At 40.8% G+C, this 18,753-nt stretch overlaps 1 protein-coding gene across 1 annotated transcript in view; it reads right to left on the bottom strand.

Moving 5' to 3' along the window:
* UGGT2 (UDP-glucose glycoprotein glucosyltransferase 2) overlaps positions 1 to 18,753 on the bottom strand; it is an 88,266-nt gene that overhangs the window by 21,342 nt on the left and 48,171 nt on the right. Inside the window, exons 18-26 of the mRNA XM_070751285.1 lie at positions 17,131 to 17,254; positions 16,933 to 17,031; positions 15,937 to 16,031; positions 14,561 to 14,767; positions 12,455 to 12,586; positions 11,304 to 11,431; positions 9,625 to 9,720; positions 8,060 to 8,162; positions 3,901 to 3,980 (exon numbers count right to left, since the gene is read on the bottom strand). Of these exons, the coding sequence (XP_070607386.1) occupies positions 3,901 to 3,980; positions 8,060 to 8,162; positions 9,625 to 9,720; positions 11,304 to 11,431; positions 12,455 to 12,586; positions 14,561 to 14,767; positions 15,937 to 16,031; positions 16,933 to 17,031; positions 17,131 to 17,254 (1,064 nt within the window). The remainder of the gene's footprint in view (positions 1 to 3,900; positions 3,981 to 8,059; positions 8,163 to 9,624; positions 9,721 to 11,303; positions 11,432 to 12,454; positions 12,587 to 14,560; positions 14,768 to 15,936; positions 16,032 to 16,932; positions 17,032 to 17,130; positions 17,255 to 18,753) is intronic.

The raw sequence follows: 18,753 nt of genomic DNA, 5'->3' as shown, positions 1-18,753 counted from the left end.
ATTTTTAATTTTTAATGCTCCATCTATCTAATCTGGGCACAATTACTGTGTTAACCCTTGATAAAAACAGTTTTTTCACTGTCAATCCAGGTCATAAAACTGTTGGGGAATTATTTTGCATTCAATATTCTTATTTGGATAATCTTATAACTGTAGTATTTAGTAGTCCAAGGGTGACGTGGAAAGGAAAGGTAGTTGGAGGTGGGATAGAAAAGAAAAGAAAGAGGAAAGGAAACAAAGAGAAAGAAAAAAAGAGAGAGAAAAAGAGAGGGGGGTAGTACCTGCAAACTAGCAGGAATATGCATTATGATGACTTAGTTTGATTATGCTTGTTATTTTTGTGAGTGAGAAGTATTTGTGAGTTATGATATTAGTAAGTTATTAGTAATTATCAAGTGGATTGAACTCAGACAGGGATTGTATTGATTTTGGTCCAAATTTCTATTGTATATATCTTTATTTTGGTTTATACTAAGAGATTTTGATTGGTTTTTGTTTTATTGTTTTTAAAGTAAGGTAACCATCTGAACCATTTCTCCCAGACCTTGTAGAACTCTGAATCATTTTTGTTTTGTATTTCCATTGTTATTTTTGATAGTTCGGCACATTCCATAATTTTACTAATAATGGTTAACTTTGTCAGAGTGTCTTCTTTTTCCCAATGCTGTGCGTATGTTAGTCTGGCGGCCGTTAGACAAATATTTGGAATGTATATACAACAATATATATAAGCTACTGTATAAAAATATTGTTTACCCCAGTGTTTTTCAACCAGTGTGCCGTGGCACACTAGTGTGCCATGAGACATGGTCAGGTGTGCCGCGAAGAAGGAAGCTCAGGTTCCGGTCTCGCAACTTTTTGCAGAGAGAGTGTGTGTGTGTGAGAGAGAGAGAGAAAGAAAAAGAAAGAAAGCAAGAGAGAAGGAGAGAGATAGAGAGAGTGAGAGAGAAAGCAAGAGAGAAAGAAAAGAGAAAGAGAGAGAAAGCAAGTGTCAGAGAGAAAGAAAGCAAGAGAGAGAGAGAAAGCAAGAGAGAGAGAGAAGGAGATGAAGGGAGAGAGAGAAATGAGGAAAAAGGGGAGGAAAAAAGAGAAATGAGAAAATGATTGAGACAGAGAATGAGAAACAAAAGAGAGAGAGAAGTGACTCTTGATTTAAAGCATATGATAAAAAGCACCCAAAGAATAAGAGAGGAGCCCCCCCCAGCCCTCATCTGTTTTTGGAAATGGTTCAAAAGTGTGTATACAAATACACACACAAGGGTGGGGAGGATGGAAAAAGAGAGGAGAGTGTACCCCAGGATTTTAAAATGTAAAAAAATGTGCCGCGGCTCAAAAAAGGTTGAAAATCACTGGTTTACCCCATCCCCATCCTACTTCTCTTTTTGTACTCCCATCCCCCCTTTCCCTTTTTTAAAATAACCTAATAAAGTATATTTTTTTAAAAAAACTGTTGGGGAAGTAATATATCCAACACAGGATACAACATTTCCCAGGAAAATGTGTATGTCCTCTTATATAGAATGCAATATAAACAGTACTGATGTAAAGCTAATTTTTTCAAGAGTACAGCTACTCTGCCTAGAAGATTCAGGTAAAAGGCATGTTAATGTTGTTGGCTTAGCCACAGAGAAAAAATGGGAAGACCAAATATTTAAGGGGTGGGGGGGGAAAGAACTGTGGATTTTGAGATGAGAGAAAAAACAAGCAAAGATGTTTCAGAAAATTGCAACAAAAGAATAGGAAAGAGGCTAGGGAAATTGATTCTCTAGAGCAGGGGTCCTAAAGGATCATATCTAGCTGACTGGAGAATTCTGAGAGTTGACGTCCTCAAGTCTTAAAGTTGCCAAGTTTGAAGATCTCTGTTCTAGGGATTTGGAGTAGGCCTTCTTCTATCAAAAGACCATCCTTTGTGGGGAAGGACTGTCAGAGAAGTATGATAGCGTTTGCACCAGCTGTTTTTTATTCTCTCTTCCTTTCTTTCTGTTTCTCTTCTCTCCATTTTGTTGAACTCTTCTTTTTCAACTTCCCTCCTGGCTAAGCTAGCTACAAAGGCTGAGAATTCTATGGATCAATTTCTAGGATCAAGAGAAATATTCAAAAGAAGAAGGGGGGGGAAGAAGTTATACTGACCTGCCCAAGTCTGTATCTGTTTCTAAACATAAATCACATTAGTGAAATGACCTCCAGAGAAAGATGTTGGAGACAATGAAAATGTGTTTATGTTTCATAAACCATATTTTATTGATTGATTTTGTCCAATACACAATGAGGGTTTTAGTGGGTATACACATAATGAAGGTTATAGAGGAGATACTCATAGTAAAATATATCTAAGAAAGAACAGAAGAGAAGATATAGGAATAAAACCCTCAGAGAGGGTTCGCAACTTGGGCATCCTCCTCGATCCACAGCTCACATTAGAGAAACATCTTTCAACTGTGGCGAGGGGGGCGTTCGCCCAGGTTCGCCTTGTGCACCAGTTGCGACCCTACTTGGACTGGGAGTCACTGCTCACAGTCACTCATGCCCTCATCACCTCGAGGCTTGACTACTATAACGCTCGCTACCTTTGAAAAATGTTCGGAAACTTCAGATCGTGCAGAATGCAGCTGCGAGAGCAATCATGGACTTCCCGAAATATTCCCATGTTACACCAACACTCCGCAGTCTGCATTGGTTGCCGATCAGTTTCCGATCACAATTCAAAGTGTTGGCTATGACCTATAAAGCCCTTCATGGCACCGGACCAGATTATCTCAGGGACCGCCTTCTGCTGCACGAATCGCAGCGACCAGTTAGGTCCCACAGAGTGGATCTTCTCCGGGTCCCGTCAACTAAACAATGTCGCTTGGCGGGACCCAGGGGAAGAGCCTTCTCTGTGGCGGCCCCGTCCCTCTGGAACCAACTCCCCCCAGAGATTAGAATTGCCCCCACCCTCCTTGCCTTTCGTAAGCTACTTAAAACCCACCTCTGCCGTCAGGCATGGGGGAATTGAGATCCTCTTTCCCTCTAGGCCTTTACAATTCTATGCATGGTATGTATGTATGTATGTATGTCTGGTTTTTATATTAATGGGTTTTTAATCATTTTTAGTATTAGATTACTATTGTACACTGTTTTATTGTTGCTGTTAGCCGGTCCGAGTCTTCGGAGAGGGGCGGCATACAAATCCAATCAATCAATCAATCAATCAATCAATCAATCAATAAATAAATAAATAAATAAATAAAACATATCAATGAAAGAATAAGAAGAAGAGATATAGGAATAGAAGAAAGGAATAGGAGATATAGGAGAGCAATAGGACAGAGGAGGGAAGGCACTCTAGTGCACTTGTACTCGCCCCTTACTGACCTCTTATCATATATCATATATGAAACCATTTCACCAATAAAGACTATCAATGAAATTACTTATCAGATCCACCATCTGCAGCTTCTTCGCTTTGCTGTCATCTTGCCATAAATTGCAAGGGGGGGGGGGAGGAAGGAATTTGGGGTAATAGCTGATGGGCCTGGGAATAAAAAGACAAATGGTGGGAGGGGACACACTGACAAGAACCAGAAGTGCCAAACTGGCATAACACAGCCTTCAAGGATATCTGGCCTAGGAACCGAATGCGAAACTGTATTGAGAGGCACCAAGCTCAGAGCTGTTCCCAAAATATCTTCAAGGCATCCTACTGGACACTGATGAACTGGTCAAGGGTGGAGGGCCATGGAATGTGGGGGAAAGTGTAACATTTGCATGGAAATACTCTAGCTTTACTTTTGTTGCAACCACTTAACTTTAATGAAAGAATCTATCACTTCAATCAAATGGAGTCGCGGGTCTTTCATTCCTGAATGTTGGGGCATGTCTAACACTACTCTTGTTAATAAGCTTTTTAAAGTTACTTACCTTTTCAAGGGTACTTCTGATAGGTTTGATCTACAGTTCATGAACAGCCTCAGCTTCATGTTGAGAACTTGACCAAGCACCTAACGAAAATAATTCCCATATTAAAATCTTCTACAACTTTTCCTGTTTTTCTGGTTCTATCCTTCCTTCCTTCCTTCCTTCCTTCCTTCCTTCCTTCCTTCCTTCCTTCATTCATTCATTTATTTATTTATTCAATTTTTATGCCGCCCTTCTCCTTAGACTCAGGGCGGCTTACAACATGTTAGCAATAGCACTTTTTTTAACAGAGCAAGGCTATTGCCCCCACAATCCGGGTCCTCATTTTACCCACCTCGGAAGGATGGAAGGTTGAGCCGGTGATGAGGTCTGAACCGCTGACCTTCAGATCTACAAGTCAGCTTCAGTGGCCTGCAGTACAGCACTCTACCTGCTGCGCCACCCCGGCTCTTTGATTTATGTAAGTACTTCAAATTATAAACAAATACATCATTTGCATATTTATGTCTCCACTTTCTCTTCTATCCTATACATATTCACTGATTAATAATCCACCTTATTTAGGAATTAAGTCTTAGTAGAAAGAATCCTTAGGACCCTTCCATTGAAGTTGGTGTGAGAAATGATAGCTTTGCTGTGAAGTATTGATCTGATCATAGCAAAATGAAGCAAACAGGAAAGTCTTAACATGTAGAAGGCATTCTACAACAATAATAAAACCTGCACTGCTCAAATTAGAAATGGAAAAAAAACCCTATGTTCCTTTAGCCCAGTGGTTCTCAACCTGAAAGTCGGGACCCCTTTGGGGGTTGAACAACCGTTCCAAAGGGGTCGCCTGAGACTAGGGGAAAGGACAAATTTCCCATGATGTTAGGAACTGCAGCTTCTATTCTGATGCCTTGGAACATATTTTGACAATCCGAAAATGAACAAACAAATTAAGTGTTTACAGTGGGGGTGTCCCTCTGACCTTCCTGCCAATCCATTTAAAGCTCTGTTGGGAGAATTAGCACTAGACTTATGGTTGGGGGTCACCACAACACGAGGAACTTAGAAAGGCTGAGAACCACTGCTTTAGCCAATAGAGTAGGAGGCAGTGTGAACCAGCTCTTTTTGCTTATTAAAGTTTATTATCAATAAAGGAGAATACTTGTAGCCTACGGTTGAACTGGGGGGCCCTTGGTGCTCTCTGAGCTTGCTTGTTTTCTTGCAAACATTTCATTACCCTAATTAGATAACATCATCAGTCCCAGTAGAGTGCTGTTTGCTATCAGTTTATATTCTGGCACCCTGCCTCAAGGACTGGAAAAAGCAGAAATTAATTCAACTGCCACCATGGCACTGGCTGGCTATTATTGTTGTCTCAAAATCAAAAGAAGTGCCTTGTTTATTTGCTCACTGTAACAGATGGATTGGATGAAGACTATTATACTGTTAGATATTGTCAACACAGCTAGTCTGTGATGAAACTGAATTATTCATTATGTTTTGTTGATAAGGACCCTATAGGTCATTAAAATTGGTGTTCCTCTGAAGGTCTTGTGATCAAGATCCACTTAGGTGATTCTGGTAACTTTCCAGAAGACGAATAAAGGGGAACTTTTCTGGGAGGCCATCAAATTGCAATTTATCAACTGATGGATTGATGTGCCATCAAACCCTTAGTGACCCCATAGACAGACTTTCTCCAGGAATAAACTGTCCAATCTGGCCCTTCGTGCGAAAGCATGGAGCACTGCCATTGTAGTTAAATCCATCAACTGGCTGTTGGTAATTCTTCTTTTACTCCATTGTTGCCAAGAATTGCTCTATTTTTTTTGAAGTATACGCACCTTTTTACCCCCCAAAAGAAGGTGAAAAGTTGGATGTGTCTTATACACCCAGCCTTCCCCACCATTTGGTCTCTGCCTCTTAACAATTTACCTCCTTGCAGCAAACAGCACAGGACCTGATGAGCACAAGCAAGTGATTATTGGCCTCCCGACACACAGCTGATTCACCACAGGCAAACCACGTGCTAGAACTGAAAGTGAAACTAGCTGCAAGAAGGCAAATTGCTGAGAAGTGGACTGCTGGCAATGTTGGACCGCTGGATCTGGATGTAAGGAGATAAGTCAATAACTATAAATATCGATAGAATCTTCAAATTATTAGATTTATTTTTTAAAGATAGCTTAACAAAATGAAATTAACAAAATGAAGAAGCTTTTTAAAACAAATGCTTGATCTGAAGAGGCCCAGTGCTATTGTATCTTGTTTTAAATAGCAGAGAATACTTCCAGAAAGCCACATCAATTTTAAAGATCTGTAAAAGTATAATCTGAAATGTAACAGTGTCCTGTTTTAGTATTAAGATAAGGCAGCTGAGTTAAACCCTGACTTAGTCATGTTTGGAGTAAATCTATTTAAATAGTTGGGGGGAGTTAGTGGAACTACATTTAAGAAAACTTTCTGGCATTAATATACTGCCATAACGTACATTTCTCCAATTCTTTGATATTTCTATGGGTCAGGCACACATGCACAGAATACACAGCAAACAGTGTGTATTGTACTGTTTTCTATTTGGCAAATTGCTGGGAGGCAGAAGCCTTTTTGCCTTGTTTTTCTCCCCCCAAACTAAGGTGCATCTTAAACTCTGGTGCATCTTAGATCTTTCCATTATGTCTAAAATAAGAGCCTGGTCATTTCTGTAGGAAATGAAAACTATGGATTGAAAATCTATTGTCCACTTGTTTGTTTTCCTAGTCATCCATGGTATTCTCAGAAGTCTTCTTCAACACTAGCATTCAAACTTCCAGTGTTCTTTCTATCCTGCTTCTTCATGATGGTTGATGGACCTGTTGTCATTAGTTTATTCTTTACATTTAATTTTAGTCTCATTTTTTAAAAACAGATTACTGAAGATCCCAAAGTAACCCCCTGTAATTTTTAACGTCGATTTCTCATCATAACATATATACAATTCAGAGTATATAATTTGTCAAATATGGGCGATTCCACCAAGTACCATATTTTGAGAGAACATGCATTTGCGGTGCACCAGAAATAGAAGACATTGCACATGTGCTACTTAATTGTAAACTATACTCCTCAGTAAGACCTCAGTATTTACAGCCCCTACTTGACAAAATCATACACTGGGACTGTAATAAACAATTATATTTTCTTCAGGGTACAAATATATATGTAGTTTCTAGAACCGCTAAGTTTATAGTCAGGGCTGTTCAGATGAGAATACAGTGATCCCTCGAGTTTCGCGATCTCGATCTTCGCGAAACGCTATATCGCGATTTTAAAAAAAAATTAATTAAAAAAACACCACTTCCGCGTTTGGCTTCGGGACTCAGCTGGGAAGCGGCGCGGCTGTTTTAAACGGTCGCAGCCGGCCTGGGGGGCTTCCCGGCCGCCCACGTCTTCCAACCCCCAACCTGGGTCTTCCCGGCCGCCCACGCAAAGGGGAAACCCCGGCTCCTCGCTGATGCCCGCCGCTCGCCCGCCCGCCAGCAAGAGGGGGAAGACCCAGGGAAGGTTGATCTGCTCGGTAGTGCAGCAGCAGCGAGGAGCCGAATCGGGGTTTCCCCTTTGCGTGGGCGGCGGGGAACGCAAACTCCACCATCTACGCATGCGCAGCCATAGGAAAAAAAGGGCACGCATGCGCAGATGGTGTTTTTACTTCCGCAACCCTACATTGCGAAAAATCGATTATCGCGAGGGGTCTTGGAACGGAACCCTCGCGATAATAGAGGGATCACTGTACGTCTTATAGAACATATTGGGGAGGCATGCAAAGGAGATGAACTCACTTAAGAATATTTTATATCAGTATCTTAGATTTGTTTAATATAATCCTTTGCATGAGTTATATTCTCATGTTTTACTACTCAATTTAAGCATATTATACTGAATTTTAACTTATTATTTATACAAATTTAGCCAATTTTATTGTACTTTAACCAGTCACAGTTTTATGACGACCGATGTGGTCCTTTTCCTCGCTTTGATATGGTTGATTGACTAATCAAATAAAGTTGATATTGATATTGATTGAGTAAATAATTCCCATTTTCAAGAAAGATCTGAAAACAGTTACATTGTATGGAAAACAATGTTAAATTGGCTTAAGGTCACCACAATGTACAAGACAAAGATATATTCTTACAATCAATAAATGTGATAACTTCTGGGCTTCTCTTGTTAATGGATCAACAACACCAACGACATCAAAGTAGGGTTCACTTGGATCTGGATTTATCTTCAGTACGCTAGGTAGGGAAGGCAAAGAGGAAACATTAAACCAGGGTTCCCCAAACTTAGCAACTTTAACACTTGTGGACTCCCAGTTATGCACATTCATCTTTCCTGTGTAAGTTGTTACATATCTACATTCCAGTCTTCTTGAAATAAATATATTTTTTAAATTTTATTGACCTCACTTTGATTTTAGTCTTTATATATATTTAAATATTTTAGTATTTAAATATTTCCTCACTTGTCAGTCTTTTTCACTGAATGTTTCTTTGAAAAGTGGAATATGGGGAATTGAGACATCTCCCCCCGGCTTTTATATTTTTATGTATGGTATGCGTGTGTTGCATGGTTTTTAAATGATGGGGTTTTTAGATGTTTTTTAATATTAGATTTGTTTACATTGTAACACTGTTATTATTGTTGTGAGCCGCCCCGAGTCTTCGGAGAGGGGCGGCATACAAATCTAATAAATTATTATTGTTATTATTATTAATAATATAAATTACGCAAATAAAGTTAATCTTGTTTTTTCCCGCTGGCCTCTGCTGAGAACGGAGAGAGAACGAGAGTTGGGCCATTTTTTGTCTCCTGCGTTCCGGGTGCGGGAGGAGCCACGCCAAAAGGCAGGAGACAGCGGAGGAGGAGAGGGGGCGGGCGGGGGGCAGCGCCGAAAGGCCGAGGGGGCCGGAGGCACCGTGGGGAGGCAGGGGCGTCCGCGGCTCCCTTCCCTTCTGCTGCCGGCGCCTCCCCCCCCCCGCGGGCTGGCAGGGAGATGAGGAGCGCGCTTTCAGGGAAGCGACGAGAAGCCATGGGCGCGAGGGGGCCGACTTTCAAAGCAACCTTTGCCGGCCTCCCGTGGGAGGGTGCCAATAGCGGCGGCGGCGGGGCAATAGCGGGGGGGGCGAACCGCCTCGCGGCACACCTGACCATGTCTCGCAGCACACTAGTGTGCCGCGGCACACCGGTTGAAAAACACTGGCCTATACCACGGTTTTTCAAAAAATATTAATTAAAAAATACTTTGTGGGTTTTTTTCCTATACCACGGTTTTTCCCGCCCGATGACATCATACATCATCGGCAAACTAATTTTTTTGCAAATAAATAACAAAAAAAAAAATTATTGTTCATAAATAATTATGTTTATAAATATCAGGATTAGTAAGTGTCTTATTCAATGGTGAATACCAGTAATAGTGGTGAGTAAATTGATGTTAAGGGAATGGGAAATGGTAATTTAGGGGTTTAAAGTGTTAAGGGATGGCTTGTGATACTGTCCACAGCCAAAAATGGTGTATTTACTTCCGCATCTCTACTTCACGGAAATTCAACTTTCGCGGGCAGTCTCAGAACGCATCCCCCGTAAAAATCGAGGGAACACTGTAATGGTGGCAGCAATAAATATTGCAAACAGAATATATTGCTAATGATTCATACAACTGAATTACCATTTAAAAAAAGGAAGGACTATTTTTACCTATGTTGGTCTTTGAAAAATTCAACATCGTGACGGTCATCAGCTATTGGCAAAGAAGAAAGAAGAGCGTTCACTTGCATCACTAAATTACTGCCACTATTAAAAAAAAGAGAAAAGAACTGTATATAACTCAGGAATGGAAGAATCTCGTTAAAATAGTGTCATAAAATATCAAAAAGCAACACCACCACAATCTTGTAGGTTTCCAAAGAAGACTGGCAATGATGAATTTTCCTTGCATAATAAAATGTGGGAAATTAAAGAACAAAAATAGGTTTTTGAGAAGTTTTCACAACAATGGTCTTTTTAAATCCATCTCAAGTAGAAGGAAGGCCCTACAAGGCATACTGTAGAAAAGGAAAATCCTTTTATTTTTTCCTAAGACCATAACAATGGTCATCCTTGGCCTTTTTAAATCCATCTCTGTCTTATATTTGTGCTCCAACAAAAACTAAGCTCAACTGCTGAGGTCATCAAAAATCAATTTTTATCATTTAGGTCTATGTAAATATAAAGCCTAGTATTATGAGGTAATTTTTCTCTCATGCTATCAAGTCTGGATGACAGAAGGACTCAAAGACTTAAGACTACATTCAGACTCTATGCTTTTGTAATTTGCTGTGCTATATTATTAATTTAGAATTTTTTAAGCTGCCCAACCTTAAACTCTAGGTGGCAAACTTTAAAAATGTTTTTAATACATACTCATTTATTATTAAATTTATATGCTGCCCATCTTATGGTTCGAGCATTGACAGGATGATAGAAACATAGAAGACTGATGGCAGAAAAAGACCTCATGGTCCATCTAGTCTGCCCTTATACCATTTCCTGTATTTTATCTTAAAATGGATATATGTTTATCCCAGGCATGTTTAAATTCAGTTACTGTGGATTTACCAACCACATCTGCTGGAAGTTTGTTCCAAGGATCTACTACTCTTTCAGTGAAATAATATTTCCTCACGTTGCTTTTGATCTTTCCCCCAACTAACTTCAGATTGTGTCCCCTTGAGTTCACTTTCCTATTAAAAACACTTCCCTCCTGAACCTTATTTAACCCTTTAACATATTTAAATGTTTTGATCATGTCCCCCCTTTTCCTTCTGTCCTCCAGACTATACAGATTGAGTTCATTAAGTCTTTCCTGATACGTTTTATGCTTAAGACCTTCCACCATTCTTGTAGCCCGTCTTTGGACCCGTTCAATTTTGTCAATATCTTTTTGTAGGTGAGGTCTCCAGAACTGAACACAGTATTCCAAATGTGGTCTCACCAGCGCTCTATATAAGGGGATCACAATCTCCTTCTTCCTGCTTGTTATACCTCTAGCTATGCAGCCAAGCATCCTACTTGCTTTTCCTACTGCCCGACCACACTGCTCACCCATTTTGAGACTGTCAGAAATCACTACCCCTAAATCCTTCTCTTCTGAAGTTTTTGCTAACGCAGAACTGCCAATGCAATACTCAGATTGAAGATTCCTTTTCCCCCATGATGTGAAAATGATATAATTAATGCAGCAAAAACAATAAAACCAAAGGTAATCAAAAAGGCTATGAACAGATTGCAATGTCTTCCACACCCAGATCACACCCAGATAAATCCAGCATCTCTTATAAACGACAGAATATCTACAAAACTCACTTCACTATAAAGCCTTCCAAAATAAAAGTTACCGTTTATGGTCAATCCCCATTTTCTTGACAAGACTTTTAATCTTTGCAGCTGCTGCCTTCAGAGTTATCGACTCTAACAAATCGAAGTCCTTCGTATTTAATTCGTTGTCTTTCAAAGGGCCTAATATCTACAGAATAGAAATTGACATAATTCAACGTTAGGAGAAGAATACGATACTTTGCTTTGCAGAGCATGCTGACTTATGTCCAGAAAGTGACTGAGAAATGAAACGGGCACAAAACATTCTTTGCTATAAGCATCAGGTAACAGTTTTGTCATACATTCTGTAGTAAGTGAAAATTTCCCAACAGTTTTTAACAATCAGAGGCAAATATATATATATATATAATAGCATTCTCAACCTGGTACGTTCAAGATGTGGGCAGAAATGTTTATTCTGCTGAAAAGTTAGAAGAAAGGCCCAATGAAGTATAGAAAAGTTATTTTTTTCTAAGAATTCATAGAACATACAATAATAGAGAGGGAAGGGATCTTGGAGGTCATCTAGTCCAACCCCTTGCTCAAACAGGAAACCGTATACTGTTCTAAAAGACTAGAGGAGAAAAAATGCTGGATTGTCTCTGTTGATCAAAGAATGAAGCTCTCTTTTGACGAATTTATCTTTTCTTTTATGTACACTGACAGCATGTGCACCGAGACAAATTCCTTGTGTGTCCAATCACACCTGGCCAATAAAATTCTATTCTATTCTATTCTATTCTAGTCTAGTCTAGTCTAGTCTTTCAAAGGACTGAAAGTATCATCCTGGAATGCTTGGGGAACTTTGAATTGGAAATATACAATGCTCAAAAAAAATAAAGGGAACACTCAAATAACACATCCTAGATCTGAATGAAAGAAATATTCTCATTGAATACTTTGTTCTGTACAAAGTTGAATGTGCTAACAACATGTGAAATTGATTGTCAATCATTGTTGCTTCCTAGGTGGACAGTTTGATTTCCCAGAGGTTTGAGTTATCTTGTGTTGTTTAAGTGTTCCCTTTACTTTTTTGAGCAATATATTTACTTTCTTCTTTTTCATTAAACAGAGCATGACAATAGACCGGCCTTCCTCTTCAAATACATGTGAATGAGAGTAAAACAAAACAACCCAATAATAAAATGCCATCTCCCCATTCTTTACTTACCCTGCCGTTACTGATAACAGCCATTTCTCCGGGAAGCAATTTCAGAACTTCCTGACAAAATATCTGATGAGTCTGAATCAGATCAACCCCCATTGTATTGTATTTCTTCTCAAGAGCATCAGTATCCATGGCCTGGAACATAAAGTATAAAAGTACAGTCCTAATTAGAGAACTACAAAGGCATGTTTAACATTTTTCTCTGCTGAGCATTTAGATACATGATAATTGATGCTATTCTTCAAAGTAATTGAAGTACAGTGGAACCTCGACATACGAGCAGCTCTACTTACGAGCTACTCGAGATAAGAGCTGGGAGGGGAGCGACATTTTTGTTCGCCTCCCGAGCTCACATTCGGGATACGAGCGCCAAGGAGCTGTCTCCTGAAGCCGAACTCTAACTTCCGCGTTCGGCTTCAGGAGACAGCTCCTTGGCGCTCGTATCCCGCGTGTTTTAAAAGGTTGCAGCTGGCCTGGGGGGCTGGGGGGGGGCTGGCAAGCCCCCCAGGCCGGCTGCAACCTTTTAAAACACGCGCGCCGCTTCGCAGCTGTCTCCTGAAGCCGAACGCGGAAGTTAGCGTTCCGGCTTCAGGAGACAGCTGCGAAGCGGCGCGCGTGTTTTAAAACATCACAGCCGGCCTGGGGGGCTCGGGGGGAAGCCCCCGAGCCCCCCAGGCCGGCTGCCACGTTTTAAAACACGCGCGCCGCTTCGCAGCTGTCTCCTGAAGCCGAATGCGGAAGTTAGCGTTCCGGCTTCAGGAGACAGCTGCGAAGCGGCGTGCGTGTTTTAAAATGTCACAACCGGCCTGGGGGGCTCGGGGGGAAGCCCCCGAGCCCCCCAGGCGGGCTGCCACATTTTAAAACACGCGCGCCGCTTCGCAGCTGTCTCCTGAAGCCGAACGCGGAAGTTAGCGTTCCGGCTTCAGGAGACAGCTGCGAAGCGGCGCGCGTGTTTTAAAACGTCACAGCCGGCCTGGGGGGCTCGGGGGGAAGCCCCCGAGCCCCCCAGGCCGGCTGCCACGTTTTAAAACACGTGCGCCGCTTCGCAGCTGTCTCCTGAAGCCGAACGCGGAAGTTAGCGTTCCGGCTTCAGGAGACAGCTGCGAAGCGGCGCGTGTGTTTTAAAACGTCACAGCCAACCTGGGGGGCTCGGGGGGAAGCCCCCGAGCCCCCCAGGCCGGCTGCCACGTTTTAAAACACGCGCGCCGCTTCGCAGCTGTCTCTGAACGCTAACTTCCGCGTTCGGCGGCAGCGGGTTTTTTTGTTGTTGCACGGATTAATTGACTTTACATTGTTTCCTATGGGAAACAATGTTTCGTCATACGAGCGTTCCGACTTACGAGCCTCCTTCCGGAACCAATTAGTCTCGTAAGTCGGGGTTCTACTGTAGTCTTTTAATTCTTGGGTATCCAGAGCATGATACTAAATAAAATTTAGTTGTTTTGATAGATAAGCAGAAAAGCAGAAAACATTATTGGTTTCCACGAGTATTTCTATTGTAATCACGTGTTCCCATGTTATTCTATTTAAGTTATTTTCTGTATTTCTACTCTGCCAAATGTTCAGCACAGCTAAGAAAATTTTGAAACAGTCCAGAAACAATTAACTATTAAAAGTTTGGAAAACAGATGAAGTGTTACACTTTTTGTAAATGCCAAGAGTGAGGGCCAAACATAAATCCTAGAGAGTATATTTGTATAATTTGGGAGCAATGAAGAAAAAAACCTTGTATCTTGAATTTATGCTCTATTTATATATTTGTCAGATTTATTTTCTGCCTTTCTCTCAGGAACAATCCCTTCTTCTTCATTGTAATAGATGCAATAATAGAGAACTCTATTGGGTATTTGATAAACTACCACCAAACATAAATAGATTGATACCTACCTGTATATATAAGAATATCCTGTAGTTGCAACATGACTACACTAATATATCAACTTATTATAGAAATAGGTTGTTATACTTTTCAAAAATGAGTGATATTAAAATCAAAATGTCAATATCCAGTGATATTAACAGAAACTACATATTAGTTTCTGATATTAAGATAAAGTTATATATGCTCTGCCAAAACTCAGTCAAGTACATAATTAGGCAAATACTAACCGGGAGAAAGAACTTTTTAACTTTAATTCCTGCAGCAAGGGCCATTGCCGTTTCCTCTTTAAGAATCCGACCAAGAAAGTTTTTCAAATGAAAGTTTTTCTGGGTTAAAAATGCTGCGGTGATTGCTCTTGCCATAATAGTGCTGTCTTCTGTTATTTTTGAAGTAGGATTATTCACAATCCCAAGCCGAATATGACTGCTGCTTTTCTGTAAAATAGAAGCAGATTACAAACTACAACCAAAAACCTTATATAGCCTGGGAGCAGTATGTATGTATGTATGTATGTATGTATGTATGTATGTATGTATGTATGTATGTATTTATTTATTTATTGGATTTGTATGCCGCCCCTCTCCGGAGACTCGGGGCGGCTAACAGCGACAATAAAACAGTGTACAATAGTAATTTGGTATTAGAAATGATTAAAAATCCATTAATATAAAAACCAAACATACATACATACATACCATGCATAGAATTGTAAAGACCTAGGGGGAAAGAGGATCTCAATTCCCCCATGCCTGGTGGCAGAGGTGGGTTTTAAGTTGTTTACGAAAGGCAAGGAGGGTGGGGGCAGTTCTAATCTCTGGGGGGAGTTGGTTCCAGAGGGCCAGGGCCAGGGCTGCCACAGAGAAGGCTCTTCCCCTGGGTCCTGCCAGGCGACATTGCTTAGTTGACGGGACCCGGAGAAGATCCACTTTGTGGGACCCAACTGCTTTGCTTTCTAGAGATTCAGAAAAATCAAGGAAAGAAAACAATTTAGGATGCCAAGTTTTCTTTACTTTCTAAGAATCAGATGCAGTATGTAGGTGCTTATTTTAAAGAGTTTATCTCTTGCTTATCCTCCCAAGTTCTAGATAGCTCCCTGCAGCAATAAAAACACAATAAAAAGCAGAAATTCCAGCCCATATTCTGAAGGTCAACACTAAGATGTACAGCTCAGGGTAGGAATCTTATTATTTCTACAATTTATATCTTTCACTATCATAAAAGAAATTTTTGCTCTATCATTTTCTTATTTAAAATAATGTGTAAAGATAATGCAGAACTTCCAAAACCAACCCCCTGTCCCCATTGTTTCAATTGCACAGAATTCTCTTGGGTTTCTTAAATAAAAGCTTCTTTCTGCAAGCAAAATTTCTCTGTGGATATTACAAATGCATAATTTCTGTCATGCATTAATGATTGTATGCAGTAATTACATATTTTGGTAATATGTAATTTGGTAATAATATTTTATTTTGAGGAAAGGACAGAGCTTTATCTGTAATCATTTTCTTGCAAATGCGTATATCTTATTTGTATTTCCTCTCTAAATTTGGCCAAATCAATTTTTTTAAAATGAGGCAGGCAAAAGAAACTGTAAAGAACTGACCACATGTTTCAGTGCAGTGGAAAGCAATTGCCTTCCTTCTGACTTTTCATAATCAGCCACAATCCACATGGTTACTGGGTAGGTTAAAGCATCATCTGAAAAAAAATAAAGGAAAAGCAAGAATTTCTACTGTTCAATATAGGCAATCAAAACAGAAAATATATCAGCAGAATAAAGCAAAATCTTGCGTGTGAGATTTTGGTGATTTGTTTTTCCTTATGCGCATACATAAGCATCATGTATGTATCAACTATGTTGTGATTCAGCCTGAGGCTCCTCAGGGACCGGCTGGATCTCTGCCGGATCCATGCCCAGAGGAGGAGGACAGTGAACAGGAGGGGGAGGACCAGGCAGACGGGGGAGAGGAACGTCAGGAAGAGGAGGAGGGAGAGCAGCCTGAGACCCCCGGGGGGGGGGGGGCTCTTCCCAGCTAGTAGCCTGGATTCATTGGATGAAGACGCACAGGCTATAATAGACATGAGGCAGCGACGAGCAGCTCAAAGACAGGGCCAATTAGAAAGGTATTTCCATTCCTGAATTGGCAACAGCTGGGTTTGGGTGTGGTTTTCCTCAGCAGGGTTGAAAAGGCAGGCCCGCCCTTACAGTCTTGTGGAGAGTTATCAATTGGGAGTCCTGTGACCTTGCTTCGATTCTCGGCGTCTCTGATCTTGGCTTGTGGCCTAGAAGTCTGGAAGACTTGGGGGAGGCGTGGATTTTATTATCTCCAGCGTTGTTTTTGCCAGCAAGAATCCTGTTTTATTGCCTGGCCTTTGTGAAACCTCTGTGAAGCTTCATAGTGTTCCTGTCTGTAAGAACAGTTTTTATTATCTGTGTTTGCTTTGAATTATATAAACTGCCTTTGCTTTTTACCAGTGTGTCTGGATACTCTTTTTGGTTGGTGTTGGCGTCTGGGGGGGACTCAGACAAAACAAACTATGAGGTTACAATCAGTGTATATACAGAATCAGTAATAAGATTAAACATAATGAAGCTTACCTTGCTTTGTAACATAATTCATGTTTTCAGAAATAACAAATGTTTTATCTTGAGAGTCCAAAAACAAAAATGCTGAGTGGTCATTCACATCTATAGGAACTGCAAAAAAAATCAACATTGCGGCATAACATGAAGCATGATATCAAAATGAATTCTTCACAAATAAACAAGAGAGAAGTAACATACCACTTTGTTTACCTGATGGGACTTCAAAATTCAAGTATCTTTTTTCATCACTAAGAATTCTATCATTTATATGCGAAACTACATTCTGTTGCTCCATGATGAAATCAACTGCATCTTTATGATCGTTTAGCAAGCCCTGTAATCAGAATAAAAGTTTAATTTGCACAGCTGAAATGTATCTTCCCCTTAACTTGAAATCAGGGTGTACAATCTCTGATGGATGAATGGATATATTTATTTAGCTTGATTTTATCAAGCTCTTAGGTACCGTAACTATAGAAACATAGAAGTCTGACGGCAGAAAAAGACCTTGTGGTCCATCTAGTCTGCCCTTATACTATTTTCTGTATTTTATCTTAAGATGGTTATATGTTTATCCCAGGCATGTTTAAATTCAGTTACTGTGGATTTATCTACCACGTCTGCTGGAAGTTTGTTCCAAGGTTCTACTACTCTTTCAGTAAAATAATATTTTCTCATGTTGCTTTTCATCTTTCCCCCAACTAACTTCAGATTGTGTCCCCTTGTTCTTGTGTTCACTTTCCTATTAAAAACACTTCCCTCCTGGACCTTATTTAATCCTTTAACATATTTAAATAAGCATTATCTTCTGTCTTCTAGCACAAACATTTAGAGAAGGCCTGTTTTATCCTTTCAAAACCAGAAAGAAATAATACGGAGTACTGCAATACTGAGTACTTACAAACTATTCTGAATGGCAAAGCATAGTTTATAACTTAATGTAATGTATGATCTGAGTCAGCTATAAGGTATTCAACAAAATAGGAAGGAGCAAGCTACAGCTTAATGAATCAAGAGAAATGGGTTTCATATCTGACTTAAATATGAAGCACAGAACTGAATATTTTCTCTTCTTTCATTGCCTTAAATAGAACATTTTAAACATCTATTTCTAAAGAATGCAATGGCTCCAATCATTTAAAAATACAACAAGTATATAATTACATTCCAAAGTGTTATGTACAGTGGTACCTCAAGATACGAACCCCTCGTCTTACGAACAACTCAAGATACGAACCCGGGGTTCAGAAAAAATTTGCCTCTTCTTACGAACTTTTTTCGTGTTACGAACGCCAAACCCAAACTTCTGGGTTTGGCGTTCGGAGGCTGCTGGGAAGCCGCGCAGCTGTTTTAAAAGGTGACAGTCGGGCTGGGGGGCTTCCCAGCAGCCTCCGAACGCCGAACGCGGAAGTTTGGGTTTGTCGTTCGGCTTCGGGAGACGGCTGGGAAGCCACGCGGTTGTTTTAAAAGGTCACAGCCGGGCTGGGGGGGTTGCTGGGAAGCCCCCCAGCCCGGCTGTGACCTTTTAAAACAGCCGCGCGGCTTCCCAGCCGTCTCCCGAAGCCGAACGACAAACCCAAACTTCCGCGTTCAGTGTTCGGAGGCTGCTGGGAAGCCCCGCCGCCCGGCTGTCACCTTTTAAAACAGCCTGGGGGCTTCTCGGCGGCCTCCCGAACGCCGAACCCGGAAGTTCGGGTTTGGCGTTCGGCGTTCGGCAGGTCGCTGAGAAGCCCCCAGGCTGTTTTAAAAGGTGACAGCCGGGCGGCAGCGGTTTTTTTGCGGGGTTCTTTTTTTGGTTGCACGGATTAATTGACTTTACATTGTTTCCTATGG

This window comes from Erythrolamprus reginae, chromosome 4 (genome assembly GCF_031021105.1).
Source record: "Erythrolamprus reginae isolate rEryReg1 chromosome 4, rEryReg1.hap1, whole genome shotgun sequence".
Taxonomy (NCBI): Eukaryota; Metazoa; Chordata; class Lepidosauria; order Squamata; family Dipsadidae; genus Erythrolamprus; species Erythrolamprus reginae.
This window is presented reverse-complemented; position numbering and strand designations above follow the sequence as displayed.